The sequence below is a fragment of the Phodopus roborovskii genome, unplaced genomic scaffold (genome assembly GCF_943737965.1).
Source record: "Phodopus roborovskii unplaced genomic scaffold, PHOROB, whole genome shotgun sequence".
NCBI lineage: Eukaryota > Metazoa > Chordata > Mammalia > Rodentia > Cricetidae > Phodopus > Phodopus roborovskii.
In genome coordinates, this window is record NW_026126433.1 from 2,561,484 (window position 1) to 2,587,480 (window position 25,997).

Consider the following 25,997-nt stretch of genomic DNA (forward strand, 5'->3'; position numbering starts at 1 on the left):
CCTTCCCCTTCAGAAGATGGGATCTCTTTAGATGCAGAGCCTACAGGTCAAAACCCAGCTACTGCTCTTTCCCAGGATAATTGCTTTAGTGTGTACAAATGATATACAGTCCACAAGGATGACTCCAAGGTTTCAGTCTTCTGAAGATGCTGAATTACGTTAACCTGGGCTAGGTGGTAGGTACAGGGCACTGTTCCAGCCTCAGGATGTCCTGTCCAGAGGGTGGGCACAGATGTAGGCTCGCTTCTCAAGGATCTGCTGAGACACTTTCTTAATCTGCTCATCCAGGTTTTCTGGAGCATCTGTGAGAGGAGAAAGTCATAGGTAATCCTTTTGCAATATGGTAACACAAACAGGTCCAAGGAGTGTGCTTTTTACCTTAGTTAGTTCCCCACTGGAATGCTGTACCCAAGGATAAACTTTAGACCCTCAGGTCTTATGTGGGAAGGCCCTACTTGGTAACTGGCTCCTAGAAAGATTGTTTCACTACCTTCCACAGTATATTACAGTCCTGAAAGCCATGTAAGGCCCCTGGGCTGGGTTCTACAGCCACAGGCTACATTCAGTAAGGGTTGTAATGGCCCTCTCCACTGTAACCAGCAACAGGGCTAGACTGCCATGTCAAAGAAAAACTGGTTATATTTCAAAACATGGCCAGGCAGTCACAAAAGAGGAAAAAAAAAAAAAAAAAAAAAAAAAAAAACCATTCAGATAAAGAAGCTGGCCTAAATTAACACGTCTTCCAGGGCCGAGGCTTTGGGAGAAGCCATTTTACTACCTTTACAGCATACTGCAGTTCCATAAGCCATTTTGGCTAGAGTCTACAGCTAAAGAGACAGGCATAATGACACCGCCTTCTTTCGGGACCTCTCCTAAACAGACACTAGCATATCCTACATAGGAGGCCTCAGAGATGTACTTGATCTGGCAAGCCTCTACTGTGAGCCCAAACCACTTTCCTGGCAGGAGGATGGGAGGAAATAAAGCACCAACAGCTATTGATGGTGGCTGGACCTAGGCACTTGCTTTCCCATAGGCCATCTCACTCACACTTGTCCAGCTGAGTCAGGCTGAAGAGATTCTGGAAATAAGCTTCCACACAGAACATGTTGGCCAAGAGAACCTAGAGAACCAAGGTCAGAAAGGACAGCAGCTGAGAGCTCTGACGTTGATCTTTGAACTCACAAACACCCAGCCTACTGCCACACGAGGCATGATGACATCTTGAGCAAAAAAGCCTGGCTCAGAAGTTACACATCAACCCAACCAAATGCATGTTGACCAGGAGCAAGCTCCTCAGGGTCTCTGAGATGGCATCTGTATCTGTGAAGTGTGCACCCATGGACTGTTCTGTGTGTCAAGAGCCAGGTAAATGTAAACAGGACTTGCTAGTGACTAAATTGGCTTCCCCCTGCAGGGTGAAGAAAGTGTAGTGCAGGTAGTGAATGAGGGTGGGCCTGTCACTCACCTATCTTCTGTCTCCTGTACAAAACTAAAGGCCAGGATGAGAAGTAGCACTGACATGGTCAGCCATAGCACCACAAACTCATCCACCCATATCTGCAACAACCACTTAGTGCTGGAGATTCAGTCTCTCTTGTGCAGGACTCTCCAACAGGTTAAACTGCCCAATGTCTCCCTTCTTCAGCTCCAGGCTTCATTAAAGCACAGTGGATAAAGGGCCTGTCCCAGTATCCACACCCTGACAAACTCATTATGGCTTCTGTTTAATGTTTCCTGCGTAGACTGTGCAACACTCACCTCATGATCATGATTTGGGAGCCCAGTCCGGATGGAGCGGCTGGCCCGTGACAACACGGCTGTCATGCCGTACAGGTTGATGAGGATGTTGGCTACCCGCTTCAACACCAGCTGTTCCTCCACAATGGTCTGTGGACAGAGGTCCAGAGTGGTGACCAATGAATCTTTTCCCTTCTCTATACTTGGTCACATGTCAAGGCTTAAACAGGTCTCAGGAACTTGTCTGGTGTTTAGTGCACTCAATGACACCTTCAGGAAGACTCCCCACAGATTAACCCCTTGTGTTCAGCCCCAGGTAGGTGGCCCCTCCAGGTATTCCAGAGAGCCACCCTCTTATTGGAAGGTGCTTAGAACACTATGAATAATTCACCTAGCAGGGCCCCTCCACAGAAGTCCTGGCTAGCAGTTCCAGCCCCATGGAGATCAAGATTTCTGTTCTAGGCCTGCACTCATAGGTGGTCAATGGCCCAAAGTAGTTCATTCCATGGCTGCTGACCATACGGGAGTATGAGTAGGGGAGGCAATAATCCATTCCACTTACCTTTCCAAAACGGAGTAATAGGGTCTCAACAGTCCGACCAAAGTAATACACATTTTCCTCAAGCTTGTTGGCACTGTCCTATTAGTGAAGAAGACAGACTTGGTATCTCGGTATCTCTTCCTATGTTTGCAAGATTCACAGTCTGGAGCTCCAGGGAGGCAGGGCAGTGACAAGGTGGGGCATCTGATGTTCCCCACTTTCCTGGAGGATTCCAGGTACTAGTCACATCCTTCTGCATTGGGAATACCTTGCAGGAAGGGGGCCCAAATGTGGGAAGTATAGGTGCTGGGCATACTTACTCCAAGACTGGGATGTACAACTGCAGGATTGCCTGACAGTCCCAGGTCTACAGTTCGGCCCAGCGAGTCCCGAAGCTTCTGACCAATTGTCTCCATGACTGTACTCACATTGCCTCTTTTAAGCTCTCTGCAGGAAGTTCACAGTCTTGTGATTTAAGACCCTACAGCTGGCTCCCACTGACCAAAAGTATGGCACTATGGAACTCTGTGTTTTTCTGTAGCTGAGCATGTATGTTCCATGCGGGGTGGCTTTCTCCTCCTGGCATGGAAAGCCTGTTATATGGCCAGTTTCCAAACAGTTAAGGAGTTTGCAAAATCCTATTAGCAGCCTGTGTGTGGGCTCCAGCAGGGATCTGATTGCTCTGCTCTCAAATGAGGGCAGCAGAAATAAGGAGGGGCAGAGAAGAGAAACTAGTCTCAAACTCACCACCTCTCATTCCTTAGCTTCTGGATGTCTCAGCATTGCAGTCAACATACTAAACATTTCCAAACACCAGCGACCCTCCAATGTGGGAGATGAGCATTAGCAAGGGAGGGGGATGATAGCATTAAATGTGCCTAGAGGATAATGTGACTCTAAAGGCAATGAAGACAACTTGGGCAGGTTGCCCTTCCTGCTGCTTTTGGTGAGGGGCAAACTAGAGGTGTGGGTTTCCAGACCCTGTCACCACTGTGCAAATGATACTGTACTTGCTTGTGCCAGCTTTGCAGTGAGCCTGTGTGCAGGCTGCACGCCCCACCCACTGTTCCAAGATTGGGCCACCCCTTTTCTCTGGCTGCTGATGTCTGGTAGGAATCAAGAATCAATGGGGCCGGGCGTTGGTGGTGCATGCCTTTAATCCCAGCACTCAGGAGGCAGAGGCAAGGAAGAGCTCTGTGAGTCTGAGGCCAGCCTGGTCTACAGAATGAGGGCCAGGACAGGCTCCAAAGCTACACAGAGAAATCCTGTCTCCAAAAAAAAAAAAAAAAAAGGATAAAGAAAATAGCACATACTTGATCCTTGAGGTCAGGATACGTCCTGCATGCTGTAGGCCTGTCAGGGCAATGAACAACCGAAGAATCTCATTGGTTCCCTGCAGCCAGAAGTGTGAAGGTCAAAGCAGCCCAGCAGTGTAATCTGTGACTGAACAAATCCAGCCACTACTCACTGTCCACATGGTAGAGGCTGCCACTGAAACAGCTTGGGAGCAAGGTAAAGAGGCAGGATATGGCCTGGTATTAGGGAACACACAGGAAGAGTAATAAGGCTGACCAGATGGTATGCCCCCCCCCCCCCCCCCACTGAGACATTTACTTCTCATAGCCTGTCCTGCATAGTCCAGACCTTTTTCTAGGTCCCAGAAGCCTTAGTAAAACTGAAACCAGATCTCCCTGAGTTATAGAGGGATGTGATGACCAGGACACAAAAAGTGTGGAACAGATAACCAACCCATGGCTCTCATTTAGACCAGAATCCTTAGGGAAGCTATAGACAGCCGAGCAGCAACAGCTGGAAGCTCCTCAGGGGAACACACAGACACACTGGCGCACACACACGTGTGCATGCATGCATGCATGCACACACACACACAGAAACACACACAGACTGCAGTACCCACTGAGCAGCAATAGCTGGAAGCTCCTCAGGGGAACACAGAAACAAACAGACACACATACATACACAGATACACACACAGAGGCATACAGATACACACACACACACACACACACACACACACACACACACAGAGAGAGAGAGAGAGAGAGAGAGAGAGAGAGAGAGAGAGAGAGAGAGAGAGACTATAGTACCCGACAGGACTACTAGGCTTCAAATACAATTCTACTATAGGACAGGAAGCTGTAGGCTACCGACCCAGGCTTCACAGCCAGCACCATCCTGTAGTTGGACTGGCAAGGAGAGAGAAGTTTTCCTGGGAGGAAAAGTTGGGCATGGAGCCTCTTGTGTTATTGCCCCCAGCTCTGAACACAGTCTGCTTCACATCAAAACTTCCCTGCCCATCTATGAATTATGGCCTCAAGAGTAAATCCTGTTAGACTGCACCACCTAACCAGGATCTTTGAGAAATCCAGGCCTCTCCTAGCAGAAAGGGCCAATAGAGAGGCAACCCCAAGACAAAATGACTTAAACATGCCTGGCACTTTGGGGAGCCACACCTTCTGCTATTAGGCTGTGACTGACTGAAAAGGCAGAGATGTTGACTGGGACCAAAAGACCAAGGAGACCTTCCATTGGAGCTGACAGGAGTCAGCTTAACTTCACTTTACTGAGAGTAAAGTCATAGCCTATAGAGTATAGGATGGAAGTAGAGTGGGAGCTGGGAGTGGAACCCTACTCTCCCACAGATCTGTTCAATCCTGCCCAGCCAGAAGGAACTTGGCAAAACTACAGCCATCACTGGGAAGCTATGGGCCCAAGTAGAAAGGGCCCTCAGGAGTGAGACCTGTTTGGGGCGGTTTGGGCTTTCCACGCCTAAATTCCGCTACAAACCAAGGGACGGTGGGAGCACCTGTGTACGGTTAAGAGGGTCCAACCAGAGGATATAGCCTGCCCTGAATCATTACAGGCTATTTCTAGAGATTTAGCAGCCTCTCTCAGGGCTATGAAGGCTGGAAGGAGCAGAGGGACATCACTAAGGTGGTATACAGGGAAGCACAGTCAGCAGGGACACTCACCTCAAAGATGAGAAGGATGCGGGAATCACGCAGAAAACGCTCATAGGGGTAGTCCTTCATGTAGCCTGAGCCCCCAAGGATCTGAAGAGCCTCACTCACGCACTGCCAGGCAGCCTCAGAGCTAAACACCTGCCACAGACCCAGACTAGGTTAGGGCTTGGTGCGAGTGCTCCATGAGACATTCCCTTAGAAGTAAGAGCAAGACCTAAGCTGTGGGGAGCTGCTGTCCAGGACGCAGCTGGACAATGTGTGGAAACTCTGAGCTTGGAGATGAGTGGTTCCAGGAGGAAATTTCCAGGTAGGCACAGGCAAGTCCTTTTGACTTCTTGGACCAGTGACCAGACTGTGTGTTCCATCCCCAACATGACTTGTCACGCCTCTTGTGCCAACTCCTGTCTTTGTAATCCACCCAAATTTCCCTTCTTCGGAAGTGACCACTCCAGGCATCCTCATGGACTTGTATTTTGCTCATGACCACTGTCTACACTGAACAGCCTACGGAGTGAGACACTCAGCTCTGGGTTAGCATGTGGAAGAGGGTCAGCTCTTGGACATCAGTCAGTAGCTGGAAGATACCAGGAAAACATGAGAATAAAAATAAATTGCACCCAGCACACAGCTGCCCCTGTTCCTAAGCTTAAGAAAGCCACCTCAGACTCTGCAATGACCATTCCTCCAGGCTCTCGTCTCCCAGCATTTCTCTTCAGAATTCAAGTCCAGGGGCCAGTTTAAAGTGGGGCTGATATGTATGTGTATTATAGCTTTAAAAAGGCCCTTGCTCAACCCTACCTTCTAGCCCATTCCTATTCCAATAAGTCACCTGTTAATTTATAGAAACACTTTCTACCTGGCATCCCTCAGCCTAGAGATCCTTTCCTAAGATCCAGAGAGGGCAAAAGAAACTAAAAAATAGAACACATACCCAACAAAGACAAGACCAGATGCCAACACCTAGAATTATCTCAACTATCACAACTACAAATGCCTAGACACCAGAACAAAAATCCAAGACTACATGTCCCCACCCAGAACCCAGTAACCATACTACAGTGGACCCTGAGAAATTCTACATAGTTGAAGCATAAAACAAGGATGTTAAAGAGGATATCAATATAACCCTTAATGAAGTCTGTGAAAACACAAAGTGTACAAATAATGAAAACAGCTCGAGACATGAAAGTAGAAATAGAAGCACTAAAGAAAACCCACACTGAAATAAAACTGAAAATGGAAAATGTAAGAAGTCAAGCAAAAAACCTCAGAGGTCAGCTTCGCTAACAGAGTATGAGACACGGAGGACAGAATATCAGGAGTTGAAGGCAGAAGAAATGGTCAAAGAAAGTTAAATCTTTAAAAAACCCGGCATAAAACATCAAGGAAAAGACCAAATTTACAAATAATAGAAACAGAGGAAGGAGAAAAAACCCAGGTCTAAGGCACAGAAAATATTTTCAACAAAACAGAAGAAAATTTCCCTAACCTAAAAAAAAATCTCAAGCAGAAAATTGATATTTACTACATATATTTGACATATTTGACTTTTTTTTTCAATAGGAATTTTACTGTTTATCTTGACTACACCTCAATATTATAAAACTAACCAATAATAGGTGACATGTTTTGTTGGGTACTCTAAGCTGTTTATTAGCACCTTTAGCTTTCTCAACAATTTTATATTGATACTTTTATTATCTCCATTTTGTAGATAACAATGGAGGCTGAGGGATGCTAAGTGACTTGTTCTAGGGCATAGCAAATCTAGGATTTGAGTCCAGGCTCCATAGCTCACTTCCACTGTTTTGTATATAATGGCCAACTTGTGCTTTTCCCAGGTCTTCCCTGGCATCAAGACTTAGGCATCCATATCCCCCGGAAACTGCCATTTTAGGCAATCCAAGATGACTGGACTGATCTCTTTGGCCTCTCAGATACAGCTTTCCATGGTCAGCTATTTAGTAAATAAAGCCACAATTACCTCTTTATTACAGTTCATTGATTGTTAATAAGAAAGGTTGTTGGACAACATGACGAGAGGGAGAGACTTTGGAGCACTCAGACCTAAATGCCTTTACCACTGCCCTACTCTTAGGGCTCAGGGATGAATGCGGACGAGGCAGTGGAAGGACCGTAAGAGCCAGAGATAGTAGATGGCTTCAAGGAAATAGTTCCCAGACACAATAGGACACACATAAACTCACAGGAACTACAGTATGTGTAAGACCTGCACAAGTGCTAGCCAGACAAAACCCCAACATGGAGAAAGGGAAGTTGGCACCAATAGAACCTAGCCAGGAAGCCACTGATTGCTGCTGGGAGAGGAGAAAAAAGTTTTCATCAATGGAACAACACTGGCATAGCACCCCAACTCCACCCAAGCCCCATGCTCAGTAGATAGACAACACAAACCAGGCTCCAGGGTTATTGGGTGTGTGTGTGCGGGGAGATTAAAGAGAGAAAGAACATGAAGTTGAGTGGGTAGGAAGTGGGGGAGGATCTGAAGGAAGAGGAAGCACATGATCAAAAGAGATTATATGAAATTACCAAAAAACAAATTAAAAATACTTTAAAAATTAAAAAAACAAAACAAAGCTAGAGGGTTGTGAAAATGAACTTAGAGGCTCTTGCTATTAAAGTAAGCATATCAGGAAACTCCGTGGAACCAATGGAAATAGTCCCAACTGATAGTGATGACCCAAAGTTAATGCGTTTGGCAGAAAGGTGGCTAAACAGAAGAGTAGAAACAGCCAATGCCACAGAGGTAAAGACAGTGATTGCTTTGTGCTGTGGACTGGGTTCTGTCTATGCCTGATCCTAGATTTGCTTGCCTATCCCTTAAGTATTCAACTGAAGCAGTACTACTGCTATCTGACAAAGCTATGGCCCAGACGTAAAGCTAGCAGGATCCTTAGTGCAGAAAAGGGAGTAGCTCCTTGAGAAGGGATGGTTTGAGGAAGCCCCAGGAACAGGGATATAAACTTGGGCCTGTCGTACACTCCAAAGGTTGTTTCAGAGCATTCCTACTTGCTATGTTTCTAGAACCCCTTATGATAGAATAACAACACTCAGGAAAAGTCAGGATACGGCCTAATAGCAAACTTGGTCCTTTCACACACCAAAAGAAATCATGCATGCCTTTAATCCCAGCACTAGGGAGGCGGAAGCAGGTAGATCTCTGTGAATTCAAGGTCAGTCAGGTCTACAGAGTAAGTTCCAGGACAGCCAGAGCTACACAGAGAAACTCTGTCTTAAAAAACAAACAACAACACAAAAAAAAAAAAAAAAAAAAAAAAAAAAAAAAGAAAGAAAGAAAGAAGAAAGAAATCAAATTCTTGACCTCATTAAACATGTTATAAAACAAAGTTCCAATCAAGAAAGGTTATCAACTCTGAGAAAATGACATTCCTTCCCAGGAGAGCCCAGCTAATTTACATGGCTATAAAGTCTTGCCATCTGTGTCTTTTCCTGGTGCTAGAGACTAGGATCAATCAGTAAAAATGGGCACCATCCATACTGGGAAGCAGTGAGCTGTCCTGCAGACTCACACTCAGGTGAGCATCACTCTATATCACTTCTCCCAGCTTCACTCTCAGGCCCTGCTAAGTCAGAAAGCTGCGTGGGCACAAATCCTAAGTCAAGCCATTCTATTAAAAAAAAAAGAGGAGGAAGGTGGCTGACAATGCCATGGATCAGAAAGGCTGTATCTTCCCCAAGTGCTAGCTTTAGTTGAGCTGGGATTACCTTCACCATGGCGGCCTCAATCGAGCAGTCAGGGAACCCTGGTTGGTCTAGCATCCCTGCAGTGAGGTAGGTCATGCTCTCCATTACATAAGCCTTCTGAGCCATTAATGCAAACTTTTCCTGAAATGTTCAGAAAAACAAAATCAGAAGCAATCTGAACATGCATAGGCTTCAGTCTCCTAACCTCTTCTCCCAAGAAGCAAATCACATCAGAAGCCTTGCTGTCCGGGGGCAATAATGCCTAGTACAGTTTTCTTCCTATGTCCCTGCCCGCAGGCACAGTACAGAGAGCCAGTAACCGAAAACCTCTTCCCATCCAGTGAATCAAAGTCTTCAGTACCTGAATCAAACCAAATTCACTGAGATTCCTATTGAACTGCTTCCTCGTGCAGGCATATTCAGCAGTCAGCTCTAAGGAAGAACAGAGTTGTCAAGCAGAAAACAAACATAAAAGAGTTTTTTGAATACTGGAAAATGATTTCCTAAAAGCAACATGATGAATGACCCTTCAACACCCAGAAGGAACTAAGAGAGCCTTGTCTCCCGCTTTCTGACAGCTGGTTAGAGGTGGAATTCTTGCTCCTCATGGGGCCTATAAGCAGCAGGCAGGAAGTTAAGAACATGGAACGCTGAGTCAGTTGTGAGGGTGTGGAGGGAAACACTCTATCTCTATTAAGACACCACCCTGCTCACAGAAATGCTGTGACAATACAAAGAGGAGGAAGGCTAGAGACATCTAGCACAAACCAGGTGCACAGGGCATCCAAGAGAGATGTAGAAGTGGGCCCACAGATACTCAACCACAACATGAAGGGTTCCTTCATGTCACAGCTCTGGTTGGGGCCTCAAGGTGCATGGCTGTTGATAGTGCCAGGCTCTAAGAGCCTCAGAGGGACACTCAGCCTTCTATCTTGGCACTAACTCTGCCTATAACTTGTTTCCCAAACACGCCCTCGGGTGTGATCCAGTTGCAGCTGGCCTCTGATTGTTCCTACACTTGCATGTTTCTTGACTGTGAGAACTCTCACTGATGAGAGCCACAGAGCATTCTGAAAGGAGCCTGAGTCTAGCAAGCAGGTTTGCCTTGAGGTCATGATGCATGGGCTTGTATAATCCACCACTCTCACTGGGCCTCAGTTTCTCTACTAACCAAAGAGGAAAGAGTCCAAACACGGGCCTACATTAACTCTAACAGTCCCAAAGTACACAAGGCTGTGTTTGTTTCCAGCACTTCACAGCCAACATCTATGCCCAAAGAGCCATGGGCTCCAGTGAGATCAGCACTAATGTTTTCATAGAGGCTGGCTCGTGGACTAAAGTTCACTAAACAACCATGCTTGTGCTGGATAGAGCAACAAAGCTTTATGCTTCTGACAGAATGCCTGACTAGTGTGTAAGTAAAGCAGAAGAATATGAAAATATATTAGCTCTGGGGAAGGAATACATTTGGCCTAAATCAAAGGCCAGATGCTAAACTTAAGCTGTCTGTCTAACTGGCCTAGCTCGCCTTGCCCACCCAGCAGAAACGACAAACATTCCTGCTATGCAGATGGTGCTGCAAAAAGCTGCTCCTGACTCCTTACTATGGAGATTAATCTTCGGTGTTAACCTGTTTGCCTGAGAACCTCAAATCACAACACTAGGAGACACCTCTGGGTACTGTTTGTGAGGGATTTCCAGAGAAGTTTAACTGGGGAGGGAAGAGCCACCCTGAATATGAGCAGTCAGCTCATAAGCTGAGGATCCAGACTGAGTAGGAAAGGAGAAAGCCATGGGAGCACCAGCATTCATTCCTCCTGCTTTCTTCACACACAATGTGGCCAGCTGTTCACATATCCGCAGCCACAGATAGAGATGTCTTCTAATCACATCTTCCTTGCCAAGATGGACCAGGCATGCAAACTGTGAGCCAAAATTAACCCTCCCTTCCTAAAGTTGTTATTTTGTGAAGTATTTTGTCACAGCAATGAGTTAAGTAAGTATACACGTACCAATCAGTTTCTTGAGCATCCCAGCCACAACGCTGCCCATGCTGAATCGCCCACTGTTGAGGATGTTCATGGCTACCTGCAGGGAGGGTGGAAAAGTTCCAGAGGCACTATAAGGAGGTGGAGGGTGTCAGCTGTCCCAATTTGTTTTCATAAAAGCAAGGGAAAGTGTCTACATAATTCCATGCCAGCATCCAGGCCAAGTTAATCACCCTGCCTGTTTTCAGGCCAGAAGCAAGCAGTTCTAACCCTCAAACTAGGTGGCTTAGTCACTGTTTTATCTTTCCATCAACATCACTGGCTCCCTCTGACCACACAAAAAGTCATTGCTCATACTGTAAATGCACCTGTCAGTATTCCTCATCTGTGAGGGACACAAACCCAGACTGATCGAACTATGCTGCAAGCAGCAAGAACTTTCCAGTTGTGCTGATCCATCTCTGGATCAGACGAAACAGCTGTGGTTCAGAGCGGTATTAACTTTCTCAGGATAGACAGACAAGCCTGCAAACACAGATGACCCTAGTGACTGCAGCCAGCTGCCTACGACAGGGGCTGATGGCTTAGCTAGCACCTTGCTTGCCTCTTTCCTTGTCCTTTCTTCTGATCCAGTACAGTCAACAGCTGGGAGCCAGGCATGTACACAGCTCTGACATGCTGTGAACCTCATCCACACAGACAATACATTAAAAATGACAGACACGTGTATTTTTAAATGGCATATTAAATGTCACATAAAACATTTCTCAGAAAATGTCAATCTGGAGCTAGAGAGATGGCTCAGCAGCTAAGACCATTTGCTGCTCTTGTAGAGAATATGGGCTCAGTTTCCAGTACCCACATGGTGGCTTACAACAGCCTGTGACTCCAGTTCCACAGGATCAGATGCCTTCTGGCCTCTCCGGGTACCAGGTACACATGCAATTCACACACACAAATGTAGACATTCGCATATATACATAAAATAGAAATAAGTGAATTTGGCTGACTAGGTGGCACATGTCTTTAATCTCAGGACTGGGGAAGCAGAGGCAGCTGGATCTCTGGCCAGTGTGGTCTACATAGTGAGTTCCAGGCAAGACTCTATTCTATTTCAAGAAAATAAATCTTTAAAGTATAAAACTGACTATAAGAGGAAAAGCTTAGGGCAGGGAGTTAAGACACAGGGTGCTGGGGAACTTGGGCTTCTGTGGAGCCCACCAGCCTGTTTTTCATGTACTAGGGAGGGGAACCCCATTCCTCACTCAGGAAAGAGGAGATCTCCAAGGAGAATAAAGACCCTTCATCTAAAATGAGATTTCTCCTTTAACAGTAAGCCATTTCTCCAGGCTCTACGGTGCTGATTTTCTATGCCCAAGAGCCACACGAAGCCTCAGATAAAGCACAGGCTAGCCCACCAGGAGAAAGAATAAGGCAGAACATGAGACTCACACTGAAATGGCACAGCATTCACTAATACTGGCTTTCATCTTACCTTAAAGCCACCTCCAACTTCTCCAAGGACATTTTCCACAGGCACTCTGGTATTTTCAAAATGGACTTCACATGCTAAAACACAGGGAATTTAAAGATCGTGACTAATAAATGCAAGCCATTCTGAGCCTGACCTACAGGCTTGTGACTGACTTAGTCACTCATTTAGCATCTTGAAGAATAAGGGAGAATGGCTGCATTCCAGCCTTCACAGAGCTCATTCTTTGGCCAAGAAGACAACCCATAAACGCAAGGACATGGTAGCACAATCAATGTTGTGATGAAATAAACAGCACAGTAGAGAGATGGGGCTGTAAGGGAGGCTGTCATTCTTTTGAAAGGCTACCCCAGGCTTTTGTAAGGTAACATTTAACAAAGATTGAAACGACCAAAACAGCCAAAGACAGAAAAGCAAATGGAGAGCACTAGCATTTCCTCAGACCTTAGAGTCTATGGGATTCTTGCTCCCCATGTTAACACAGCCATATCCCTGTACCATGGGGTAGCACCTTCCCAGCTTGGGTGGGATGATAGCAGAAAGGATGTAGTAAACCAGATGCGTGCAGACATACAACAACCTAAACTAACTCATCAACACCCTTCAGGCTGAAGCATTCACAAACCATAAGGAATAAAATCCTGCTGCTGTAAGCTAAATCCTAAGGTGTCTGACAGACAGGGCTACTGTAGCCAGGGACTACAGCGATCCTGAAGGAAACGCAGGCTCCACTGGTGAGTATGAGTAAAACGGTAAGAAAGCAAGGTTCCCAGGATGAGGCAGGGGCTGGAACAGTACCCTTGCACAATACTCCCTGTAGTATTGCCTGCATGTTCTGTTACATAAACAATATAACTGCTGGCAAGTTGAACCAGAGAGAGAGAGAGACTCAGAATAAGGGAGGTCAGGGTTCAAGGGAGAGTCAGGCCAATGTTGTGAGCTGGACCCCATACTTTTTCACTCCACTGTTGTTCTGGCAAAGTATGGGGTGGAATGCCACCAAACTGACCTGTCTCTCTGCTGGTCATATTTAAGGGTTGGAAACATGAGCTAGAGGACCTGGCTATTCTTTCAAAGGCTACTCTACTGAGTATGGGGAAGACATGCCTTTCCTTTTGACTTCATGTTCCTGGGCCCTTTTTTGAGGTCCTGTATGCTGTAGGGCACCAACTTCCCAGCTGGCAACAGGTGACTGACACCTTTAAAATGCTCAGCTCCAAAGACATAGCGCACACAGATGTGGGCCTTGATGTGCCAGGAATACAGACCCTGTAGGATGGTAACTTATACCATGAGGACAATATAAGACTGCCATGGCCATACTGGGTGAACAGAGGGTAACAAACAGGACACCAGCCTCCACTGAAGCGATGGCTGACCAGGGAATGAAAGGTTGGCCTGGACAGCAGGAAGAAAGACGAAGGGGAATTCAGGAAAGAAAGATGGGTGGCCTGCCACAGGATGTTTACCCAAGACACGTCTTAGATGTGTGACGTCCACTACTGCCTTACCAAGGCTGGGATTCCAACTGACCTTGCTCACCTAGAATCAACAATACTGAATACACCAACGAGCACAAGTTGCAACCATATTCTTAATTTGACTTTGCTAAAATGATTAACTGAAACCACAAGTAATTAAACGTCATTTCTGTTATAGTTAACATAGTGGACAGTGAACCTGTCTTTCCAGTCTCTCTATCATGCTCATAAATAAGCGTATCTGCCACATTACTTACTGTTGGAGCCTCGGATGCCTAATTTCTCTTCAGGTTTCCCATTAGTGATTCCGCCAAAGTCCCTTTCTACAATGAATGCAGTGATTTTGTCTTTTACAGAACCATCAGAATCAACCACCTCAGTTTTTGCAAACACAGTAAAAATACTGGCCAGTCCTCCATTGGTGATCCAAACCTGAGGGGGAAAAAAAAAAAAAAAACAAAGATCCTTAGACACCTCTCAGCTTTATCCACCCACTCATTTCAGGCCAGACACGCAGCTGCTCCACAGCAGGCAAGACATGGAGAATGTTCCGCATCAGCCAAGCCTGTGTGGAAGAACACAGGAGCACACACAACTTAAGTCTCTCCAGAGCACAGAGGGAGCACAGCCAAGGACACTAACATGGCCTCTGAGCTCCACTCATTCCCAGACCACTGACAGACTTAAACCTTTTTATCATTGCTGCATGAATGCAAATGTACAAACTGTATATACTGTATTTACTTAGCAACTGACAAAAGTGAGAATGGGGATGAAGAAGTGTGTGCTCTCTAGACTGCAATGGATGGGAAAGATTTACTTTTGATTCAAGGAAACAACTGATCAGAGAGAAAGAGTAAGAGGCCAGCAGGGAAATCTCAATGCTAACTAGGTAAAAAGCATTATTATTCTTTCCCCCACTTGCTAATGGTATTTCAGTGTTCTATCAAAGCAATTCTTGATGAAATCTCAAAGATGCCATCCAGAGGTGCTGATGCCAACAGAGGAGGGACTAGTGGCTGTGATTGTGTTACCGTGAGTGTGTAGCTGTGAATGTGTAGCCGTTAAGTGTGTAACCAGAGTATGTAACTCCTCTGGCTGGTACCGGGGCCATGAAGTGCACTGCACTAAACTTTGCATCTTTGAAATTTTCCAGAATTGAAAATCAACACACAAGAGCAGCTGTAAGCACAGAATCAATGAGATTGTGGAGTTAGACTGCATTGCTCCAGTCCTGGCTTTGCCACTTAAGGGACATGGGCCAGCCACTCAGTTATGTCTCTGATTGTTCTGATATAGCAGTGGCACATCCAGTGCCATGTGCAAAAGACAGACACACACACAGGCAGAGAAGACTAAACCAAACAGGGCAATGAGGTCATGGCTATACCTTGGAGCCATTGAGGACAAAGTGCTTCTTATCTTCACTTAACGTAGCTCTGGTCTGGATGGAGGCAGCATCACTCCCACTGCAAGGCAGAGATATGTGACTGAGGGAGAGCAATACTGGGAATAGAATTAAATAATTTTGAGGGCTTGGAAATAAGACAGGCCTTTAAAATACTGAGTCAGACAAAAAAAAAAAAAAAAACAAAACCAAAAACAAAAAACCAACAACTACAAAAAACCAAAACAAAACATGTCTGTTACATTTCAACTCTGATGCTTGAGCAAGGAAGGTAGTCAGTCTCCAGTAAAACATATACTAATAAGATTTGTGTGAATAACAAGCAAAAAAGTGGTAGTGGAAACAGTCAGGGCCAAAGTTTCCACATGGGAATGTAGGCTCCACAAGAGCTTATCAATTTCTGTGTGGGGAGGAATCCTGCTTCCAGATTTCAAATGAAGAGAAGCAAGATTAAGCAAGGCCCCAGATGGACCTGCATCAGAACCTGAGTCTTGCCCAGGTCTGCTTCATCCTCGCAGTGTAACTTTGGACTGGGTACAACTTCTCTGAATTTCAGCTCCTAATCTAGAAATGTAGACTCCCTATGTGCTCTCAAAGACTCACAGAAGTTTGAATGCATCCCCGAATGTCAAGAGGCTTGTGAGCCACAAACACTAATTTAGTAGATGCTGTGGGAATGTCATCTGTAAGTTTCAATGGGCCAGAGAGAGGATAATCATCACAATTTCTCTGAAGGCTTCCAAGAAGAGGAAATACAAACCAGCTACTCCACACAAGTTCCATGTCCCAGGGAGCTTGGTCAGTGCCAAGTATACAGGTGGCGTTTTGAAGAGACACACCTGGCTGGCTCTGTTAGGCAGAAGGCTGCGATGTGTTCCCCAGATGCCAGTTTGGGCAAATACTTGGCCTTTTGTTCCTCATTGCCGACCAAGATGATCCCCTAAATGAACACACAGACCAAGTGAAGATGAGAGTGAGGTGCACTGGAGGGCAGTCCCTCTGTTGACAATATTTACTTCGCTCAAGAGAAAACAGAGTGAGTTCAGAAGCAGCATACTCAGACACTGCTTAGAAGGCCAAGCTGCTGAGAGAAGACCCACTACTTATGCACAAGGGGCAGTCACAGTGGTAGCTTTGGAATCAGCATCTAGGATTTTCATCCCTGCCTATCCCAGTGCATTCCTGAGTGACCCTGGGTGAGATATGACTCTTCTCTAAATCTCCACAACATGATCTGCAGGCTGAGGGTTTCTCCTCTATGGACAGGATGGTTTAGATGACAGCATGCACACATGGGGATGCTAGAACCTCGCCCAGGATGGAAGTGTACAGTTTCAAAGCTGTACTCCCCAAGCCCAACCCTGCTGCTAAATAATTGCAGTCTGGACACCCAACCATGGGCTGCAAAGCTGGATGCTGAGTTCATTTAACTGTCTTTCACCTGTATACAGCAGAACTGAGCTGGCTAATGTGAAACTTTTTCTAACTGTGCACCTTTGAAGCTGCCCCCACACCCCACCATTCTTTCAATTCAGGGGTCAGGAAAGGTATGTGTGTACACAGGACAGCTCAGAGAAAGCATCTCAGGTACAAGTGCAGCTCTTTAGACTCTGAGCTATCAAGTCCATTTATGTCACAAACAGTCCCCTGCCTCCTATTTTTCCAATAAAGCACCAAATATGACCTCAGACAACTGACCTTGAGGCCAATAGCCTGGTGTGCTGCCAGGGTCACGGTGATAGACCCATCCATGCTGAAGATCTCCCCAAGCCGAGCATACATGGTGTTAGAAAGGCCTAGGCCACCTAAGAAAGACAGACCAATCTAGCTGACTCCAACTAGGGAAAGAGATTCATTTTATTTTTCTAATTTTAAAGTAATAGCAGAAACCACAAAAAAATAAAATAAAATAAAATAAAAATAAAAATACAAAATGGCACAAGAAAACTATCATCTATAATCTTATCCAGAGTATTTCTGCATACATCTTCAGATTTCTCTGAGGCAAGGAAACATGTATGAAACTGAGTTGTTAATATGGACATCTACAAAAAACAGTAAGTTGCAAATTATTTCTACCAGAAAGACATTTACAAGCCAGGTGGCAGCTGGTCAAGGCTCTTCTGCTACAGCACTACAGCACCTGGGATACTGTTCATGTTCTGTTGGGCAAGCCACCTTATGCACTGAACTATGTTAAGCAACTTTCTGTCCTCCACCCACAAGATGTCATAGCAAATCTCCCCATGCCCACATTCCCACAACCTTGCCAATGTTTGCTGAATATTACCCATGTTTCCTGAAGGAAGTTTAAAACTGGGAATTACCGCTCTGGCAATAAAAGACAAAAGGACTGAAAACAATAAAGGACTTACATACTTTACATTTACTCCTCAAATTCCAGAGGTGTCTCTGAACACTGTACAGAAGTAAGGCTTAAAGTTTCCAGGACAGTAACTAACAAAGCTGTCTGTCCCATGAGGTTAAGTATGCAGAGTCCGATTGAGGGAGCTGCATGCCTACACACCCAGGGAAGTTACCCTCACAGGTGTGTAAATACCTTGATGATGTCAGGCTTCCATGCATTCCCATTTCCTGACCCTCCATCCCCATACCACTCCACCCTTCCCCATCTTTGTTTTGGCCAAAATACTTTAAGTGAGGGGGCTGCTGTACTCTCATCTTTTTATTCTATTATTTGGTGTGGCCGCATATGATAGTGACATCTGTCCTTTGAGAACTACAACCTTCATGCCCAGTATAGATGGACAAGTTATGAGTTACCTCTATAACAGCTTCATGTAGAAGCCAAGTGAAGAAATAGAGTGCTGATACCACAAATGTAAGGGCTAGCAGCATCGGGCATTAATTTAGGCATCTGCAGACAGTAAAGTTTTCATATACTTGGTAATATGGTTGAGAAGTGATAGGGTTTCAAAAAAGACACATTAGCTAACAGTTTTAAACCCTTCACTCAACCAGGTTAATATACCACAGAAGGCAAATAAGCACCACCCTTACTTTGCATTTTTCACCTGTGTCTCAGCTTGGACCAGTTCCAGATTTGGCACTACTATGCACTTATTCTGTAAACTTGAGAGCCCACTTTCTGCTGTAGAAGGGAGTTTACACTTTAGTATCTGCCGACACAACAGGTAAGGAAGTAGTAGACCAAGAATAGCTCCCATTTGCTACAGCTTGCCGTGTAAAACCTCAGTAATGGCATCCCTGCAAAATAGCACATCTCCAAATAAGCAGCTCACAGCCAGGAAGGCTGACCAAGCTGGAGGAGGGCTATCAACTGCACTCCCCCATCTCCAGAACCTTTCAGCTGTCCTACCTGGAAGGCTGGCCCAGCAGGTGTCCATAGCAGAGGCAGATAAGAGGCACAGCTTTTTATGGCATTTGGTACATAAGACTATGGTAGACTGTATTTAAAAGCCAGCATAAGAAGCACTTGCTGAAGAGCCAGATAAATAGCTGAGCAGCCATTGTTCTAACTTACCATATTCTTCTGGAACCTGTATGCCAAAAAGTCCCAGGCTCTTCAATTTCTCCAGGGTGTCAACTGGAATTTTTCCCTCCTGGTCAATTTTTCGAGAGTCCACTGAAAAAAACAAATATCTTGATTAAGCAAGAAGAAAAAAATAAATAAGCTATGTTCATATAAATAGAAGTATACAGAATGGTGTCTGTATAGTATACCAATACCAATGGCAGAAAATGTCTAAAATCTGAAGCTGTCTAGTCAGGACCTCTCAGCATGTAGTTGACTTTATGCCATAGGGCACATAAGAACTCACTGATGCCAAGTGAGTCTTTCTGAGTTGGTGCTGGTCACCAGGGTCATGTAAAACAGCAGTGTGCCATGTACTCTGTGACACAGATTCCTACAGGCATACTATGATGCTTTTCTTCATTTTATTTGTCAACCTAACTGAATTTGGAATGACTTAGGAATCAAAGCTCTGGGTGTGCCTCTAAGAGAGTGTTCAAAGACGTTAACTCAGGAGGGAAGGCCCTCGCCAGTGAGCACCCCACAGGCGGTCCTGGGTTATAGTGAAAGGGGACCCATCTGTTCTCCTGGTTCTGTCTAGGTGTGAAAAGTGAGCAGACACAGCTAAGATCTGCTTCTGTCACCACACTCTCACCTCCATGGCTACAGTCTCCAAACACGAGCCAAAGCAACCCTTCCTCCCTAAGTTGCTTCTTGGCAATTTTGCTGCAGGAATGAGAAGCCAGTAATACACACACTCATCTAAACTTTTAATTTAATTGCTGTATCTTCTCAAACATTAGGGAGTAAGTACACAGCTCAGAAATGTAATGGAATATCAGGATAGACAGCGCTGGGCAGACAGTGTCTGGGCCTAGTTCCACCCAGTGTTAGGCCACAGTGCAAATCTAGGTGAAAGAGAAGGCAGAGAAACCAGATCTCATGTGTTGCTGATGAGAATGCAAAATGGCACAGCACTTTAAACATAGCATAGCAGTTCTGTAGAAACCTAAGCCATCAGTAATATTCCTGGGCATTTAAACAAGAGACATGAAAATATTAAGTTAAAAAAATTTGTAAAACATGAACACACTGTAAATAATCAAATACACTTTAATATGTGCTTAACAAACTGGTACATTCTTGTCATGGAAGACAGAGGCAAAAGGATTTCTGTGAGTTAGGCCAACCTGGTCTACACAGCAAATTCCAGGCCACCTAGGGCTACACGTAAAAGTGCGTGCATGCATGTGTGTGCGCGTGTGAGTGTGTGTGTGTGAGAAAGAAAAAAAAACAGCAAATATTAATAATACATGATATATTTCCAATAATAAACATTCATAGCTGGTTATGGTAGCATTTATCTGTGATCCTAGCACTTGGAAAGCTATGGCAGAAGATTCAACATCAGCCAGGGCTATAAAGTGAGATCCTGGCTGGACATGCCTTTCATCCCAGCACTTGGGAGGCAAACTGACTGACTAACTAAATTAATTAAGTGAGATCCTGTCTCCAAAAAAAGCAAATGCCCGCCCCACCAAACACCATCCCCCATTCTTGAAATGGCAAAATAATGAAATGTTTCAAGGATCCGTAGAAGCTACGTAAAATGTGGTCATAAAAAGATAGCACAAGAGGGCTGGAGAGATGGCTCAGCCATTAAAGGCTAGGCTCACAACCAAAAAGCTAGCACAAGAATTCTCAAAATCTAATCTTATCTGTGTCTTCCCAACTGAACATACAGTAGCAATACACGAGAACACACACACATGTACCAGCACATGTTAAGCTTTTTGAAATCCGAGTAAGGTCAGCTGGCTTGTACTGGTATCAATATCCTGTTTGTGATGTTAGATGAGTCATCCAAGATGTTACCACTGGAAGAAACCAGAAGAACAAACAGTCCCCGAGAAAATGCTGGACCGCAGATCATCACTGATTCATAAAACACCCAGTACAAAGATCTAGACTTAACTTTAGAAACATGTAAGTCATCTTACACGGCCTTTGCCACAGTATGTGATTAACAGGTTTGACTACTTGGCCTCAGCTATTTTCATCTTCACTAGTTATTCACTTTTATTGTCTCATATACAAGTTTTAGCCTGCTGCAGTATAGAAACATCTCAAAGAGGTTCCTTACCATAGAGACTAGAGGAGCACTGGATTAGTGTTTTTTAACTAAACAGGGTGATCTCTGAAGGTCCTATTATGAGTGGAAACTATTGTAACTGAATAGCCACACTGAGAGCTTCCTCTCCCTATGGTGCCTCTAATGTAAGCAACCCAATTAAACTTGGAAAGGAAATGACAATGACAAAGAAAAGCATACAAACCTTCATCGTTAAAGAATCTTTCCACTGGTCCAACAAACTGATTGATTTCACTAAGTTCATCTTGACTGATCTCTGGAAACGGGAAAACTCCTTTCTAAAAGTAACAAACAAGTATGACAAATTCAATTTCTAGGAACTTCTCATTGTAGTGTTTATCAAAAAGAAGGGAAGGGAAATGTGTTAGGTTACACATCTGGGCCCAGGAGGGAGGCAGAGACATGACTTCACAAGATTCTTCAGGGATGGGCTTATGTCTAAGACTCTATTGAATTTCTTTTCTTCCACATGCAGGTGAGTTAAATCCTAATTTTTCACCCTTGTTATCATTAACAAGGGTTGAGAATGTCCCATAAACAAGCAGCCTGGGATTAACATTTAGATGTCTTGCTATTTATTAATTTTGAGGCCAGATTCCAGCATACTTCCATTTTCTCATCGACAATCATGTTTCCCCAAGATTCCATTGAGATTTGTGTGAGACAATGGATATGAGGATTCTTCATTAAAGCAGCCATCAATCTTCGTGTGAGCTCAAATGCTCCCAACAGTAAGAACATATTCCAATCACTGTGCACGTCTACCCTTGAGCAGCTCTTTCTTAGGGCATGGCTATTGGCTTCCTGTATTGAACATGTGAGGCAGCGGGGTCCTGGTACAAAAATTCAACCTGAGTTTAGCCACACTTTACCTGTGTGACTAGATTTGACCAACTTTCATGTCCTCTATTAGTGTGGTTTCTCCTATATTACACATAATCCTGTTCAACAGAGAAAAGTAGCTCTGAGGGTCAGAAAGGACATACTTAGGTCCTAGAACATGAAGTAAACATGTCTGTTTGAGATTCTAGCTCTTCTCATGTCCACTTTCTTTGTCATAGTTTCTATTGCTGTGAGGAGACACCATGGCAACTCTTATAAGGAAAACATTTAATTGAGTGGCAGCTTACAGTTTCAGAGATTCAGTCCATTATTGTCATGGTGGGAAGTAGGCAGATGTGGTGCTGTTTACATCTTGATCAGAAGGCAACAGGAAGTGGACTGTCACACTGGGTGGTATCTTGAGCATATGTGAAGCCTCAAAACCAGCCCCCGCAATGACAAACTTCCTCCAACAAGACCACTTACTCCAAGAGAGCCACCCCTCCTAATAGTGCCACTCCCTCTGGGGGCCATTTTCTTTCAAACCACCACACCCTTCTTTTGAGGAATGACTACTCTACACTCTAGTGGCCAACTAGCAAGGATCCCCTGCCGGCTAATGAAAGCACCCCACATGGCTTGAGGGCCTGTGACCATCTTGAGATCCAGGCATCCCTATAGCTGCCTGGTATGGGATATAGATTTGGACCCATAACTAAACAGGGACAGATCACGAGTTTCCAGGCTCAGAAGTCTCCCACCTCCTTGGTTCCTCTCATCACAGGGGAACGCTCAATTTTCCCTGTTTGCTGTCCTATTCCTCAATTCCCTGATTCCTCCATATTAACAGTGTTCCAGAATCCACTTGCACCTCGCTGGCCCAAGGACAAAAGCATCATCGTTCTCTTCCAAGAGACAGCTTCCTTAAAGGAATATGCTGCTACCCACCAGCACTCCACTGTCAAGGTAGACACACAGGAGAACATGGTCCCTCTTACCTCTCTGTACCTCTCAGAACAAGGCAGCCCACTCCTTGGAGTACAAAAGCTCAAACTATCACCTTCACAATCTCACTGGTCACCTAGACTTGACCAAATGGCCGTGTGAGAAGGTGATTCCTATCCCAGTGGATAGACTAGGCAAGAACAGAAAACCTGGCAGGTAGCTGGTCTTCAGACATAATTAAAGGGTTAAAAACTTCAGGGGGCAAGGCAAGGTGATGTACACCTTTAATCCCAGCACTCAGAAGATAGAGGCAGGTGGACTCCTGTGAGTTCAAGGCCAGCTTGGTCTACATAGTGAAACTTAGGCCTGCCACGGTTACATATCAAGCCCCCGTCTCAACAACAACAAAAACACTAAATAAATATAATTGTCCCCAAACAAAACAAAAAGCCCCAACAAAACCAAAGCAAGCAAAATGAAACTTCATGGGGAGATTCTGGGGACCAGAAGGAAAATAACCTCTAGTAATGAGAGGCAAAACTGAATGAGGCACGCCATGGGAGGAGAGCTTGATTTCTAACAGCATCTTCCAAGTCGGTAAAACAACAGAACCTGTTATTCCAGTAATTCTACTGCAGAAGTCAATTATAAAAGCCATGTGGCTGTAACTAGGTCTGCTTACATCACACAAACCTCACCCATTGGACCTCCCACTTGCCCCTATGGTAGCCACTGGCCGTATGGCTGGGACACTCCCTCCCTCAAAACTCTGTCCTGATCAAGGCCCAGAAATGCTTGGAGAACTGTGTTCCATTGATCCAGAAAGTAGCAGTGAACTTGCTAAGAGTGGTCAGATTCTAAACATAACTTGAAGACAAAGAAAGATCTACTTACTATAGGATTCAATGTGGACTGTGAGAGTAAGAAGAACCAAGATGTCACTGGAGAATGTGCTGAATCACAGAGCTTCCATTATCTATGGTAAACAAGCTGCTGGGAAAAGCAAGAGTGGGTGGGATCCAGGGGAGAGTTTTCATATACGCTTATCAAAGATGCTTATTAGACACCTAAGGGGAGATTTTAAGCAGAAAGTAAGACAGAAGTCTGGAATTGAGGGAAGAACTCTTTTAAGTTGAAAAGTAAATTTGAGTCATAAGAATAAAGGTGGTATTTAAAGCTAGGAAACTGAATTAGCTCATCAAGGGGCTGGCTGTAGATGAAAAGAGGGCCATAGAATTGAACTTTACAAACCTTCATCTTTGCTAGGCATACAACAGCCAATAGTGATCTCAATGTTGCCAGATATAACTAATTGCCTCTCATTCCTATTCCTACCCAACCCATCATTGGTATCTGATGCAGGTAAGTACTCAATGTTTGTTCTGAACACACTTCAGTTCTCAGGCTTCTGGAAAACCATTTTCTCCTTCACCTGCTTTTGTTAGTTCTTTGGCTTCTCAATCTTCAGATGTTGGCCAGTGTGTCTGGTAGTCCAGGTGAAGTTAGCGTGAGTTTGCTCTGTGGTTTGTGTTGTTCCGTCCTTTTTTATGTGGAGGTGGTGGTTGTGTTGACTGCTGTTTTGAGACAAGGTGCCCCTGGAACTCAAGACCCTTCCACCTCTGCCTTCCTTCCTGAGCTACTATGCTTACTGGGACCTGTGGTATTCCTTGGCTCCCGATCGCCAGAATACCTTTCCACCCACGCCTCAATGCTTACAATAAGTGATGACCTTTGAACAGCATGAGATTCCAAGATACAGCACCCTCAGCCCCAGGCTGTGGGGAAAATGGTTCCCACACTTCAAAGTTCCTGACTTGTATGTTCCAGCAGGGCAGCCAAGTCTTGGGCTGTAATGCAGTCAATAAGACACTATGAGAAGACTGTCTAAAGTCACACAACTAAAAAGAAGCGATTCAAATCCATTAAAAAGCTTTCTCGCTCTCAACGTGATAGCCGGGGTTTGCTACAAGCTACCCCGGAGCTCTGAAAGGGTACAGGAAACTTGAAGGAAGTCGCGGACCTGAAGGGAAGCCAGGGAAGCCGCACAGAGTGAGTTGCTTAGAAATCACATTTCCCAGCCTGGACAAGATGTCTTCGTAATCACCTCTTCAAGGATTCCCCAAGTTTCCCTGACAAAGAATAGCTGGAAAGGTAGGTGTGATGGCACACGACTGTAAATCAACACACTGGAAACTGAGGCAGGAGAGTCGTGAACTATAAAGGCCTGCCTGGTCTACGGAGTGAGTCCAGAGCCAGCTTGGACTAATACTTAAGTGAGATCCCGTTTCAAAACAAAATCCTCCGCGTCCCTATTAAAGCCACATTTCCCTGAGCCCAGCCTCTAGGGTGTTTGTCTTTTAAGGACTCCGGCCAGGTACCAACGAAGGTGGAAACAGGACAAAGGCAGCCAAGGCTTGCCTTACCTGCTCGATGTTGCCCAGAAAGAGCTCCTTGGCGAAAGAGCGGCTCTGCAGACTGGTGTGCAGCGGGCGGTGCGTCACCGTGAAGACCCTTGGCACTCGGGAAGCTCGCACAGCAGTCGCCGCCGTGGCCACAACCGCTGCACCGCGAGAGAAGAACCCGCAGCCAGACATGCTGGTCTTGACATTAGGCTTAAAGACACCGGAAGGCTCCCCACGCTCCCGGTGACGCGAATCACCCGCGTCCGATAAGCCTTCCGCGGGCCGCGTAGCCAAGGTCTCTCCCTCAGCTAGCTCGCAACCGGAAGCTAGTCCGCGCTTCTTGATGATGCTGGGGCTGTGCCGCCCGGTGATGTCCCTTGGGCTCTCTGGAGGAAATCTAACCAAGGCTGTTGGACGGGTCGATGCGCAAAATGCTGCGTGTAATTTCTAAGTATGTAATTTAGAAATTGTAATTTCTCTTAATCATCCAAACAGGCTAGGGATTTTTGTGGGATTTTCTCTTGTTATAATTTTCCCAATGAAACGAAAATGCTCAGAAGTCAAATTGCTGAAGTACCATGTGGGCTCCCGAAAACGGGCTCCCTGGAGTCTGTGTACTTATTCTCACCACGCCCCTTAAGTAGAAGATTGATTTAGGCAAATAGACTTGCTTTGTTCTCATCTCGCTTAATGAATATTATCAAATGAGTATAACAAAACGACAAGAGCTCCATTTTACTAACCCACCTCTACGAAATCCTTTTCCGTATGTTAACGGAGTGATATCATTTTGTAAGAGATTACATGAACCACTAATGGC

General features: G+C 45.2%; 1 protein-coding gene across 1 annotated transcript; it reads right to left on the reverse strand.

Annotated features, from left to right (window-relative positions):
- Acad9 (acyl-CoA dehydrogenase family member 9) lies at nt 1–25,410 on the reverse strand. Its single transcript, XM_051185806.1, has 18 exons — nt 25,199–25,410; nt 21,193–21,286; nt 18,866–18,967; nt 17,059–17,165; nt 16,200–16,300; nt 15,343–15,421; nt 14,210–14,384; nt 12,475–12,548; nt 11,004–11,079; nt 9,353–9,423; nt 9,013–9,132; nt 5,275–5,403; nt 3,595–3,674; nt 2,602–2,728; nt 2,303–2,380; nt 1,762–1,890; nt 1,051–1,123; nt 1–302 (listed from the first exon to the last, which is right to left on the reverse strand). The coding sequence occupies exons 1-18, from the start codon at nt 25,367–25,369 to the stop codon at nt 202–204; spliced, it is 1,887 nt and encodes a 628-aa protein (XP_051041763.1). The 5' UTR covers nt 25,370–25,410; the 3' UTR covers nt 1–201.
- Between the last annotated feature and the right edge of the window lie 587 nt (nt 25,411–25,997).

Excerpts from the sequence above, each read along its gene's own strand:
- Acad9 (XM_051185806.1), bottom strand. The coding sequence starts at position 25,369 with ATGTCTGGCTGCGGGTTCTTCTCTCGCGGTGCAGCGGTTGTGGCCACG. Across the intron at positions 5,404-9,012 it reads TTGAGGCCGCCATGGTGAAG|GTGTTTAGCTCTGAGGCTGC; the intron begins GTAATCCCAGCT and ends GGTCTGTGGCAG. Across the intron at positions 2,729-3,594 it reads ATCCTGACCTCAAGGATCAA|AGAGCTTAAAAGAGGCAATG; the intron begins GTATGTGCTATT and ends AACTTCCTGCAG.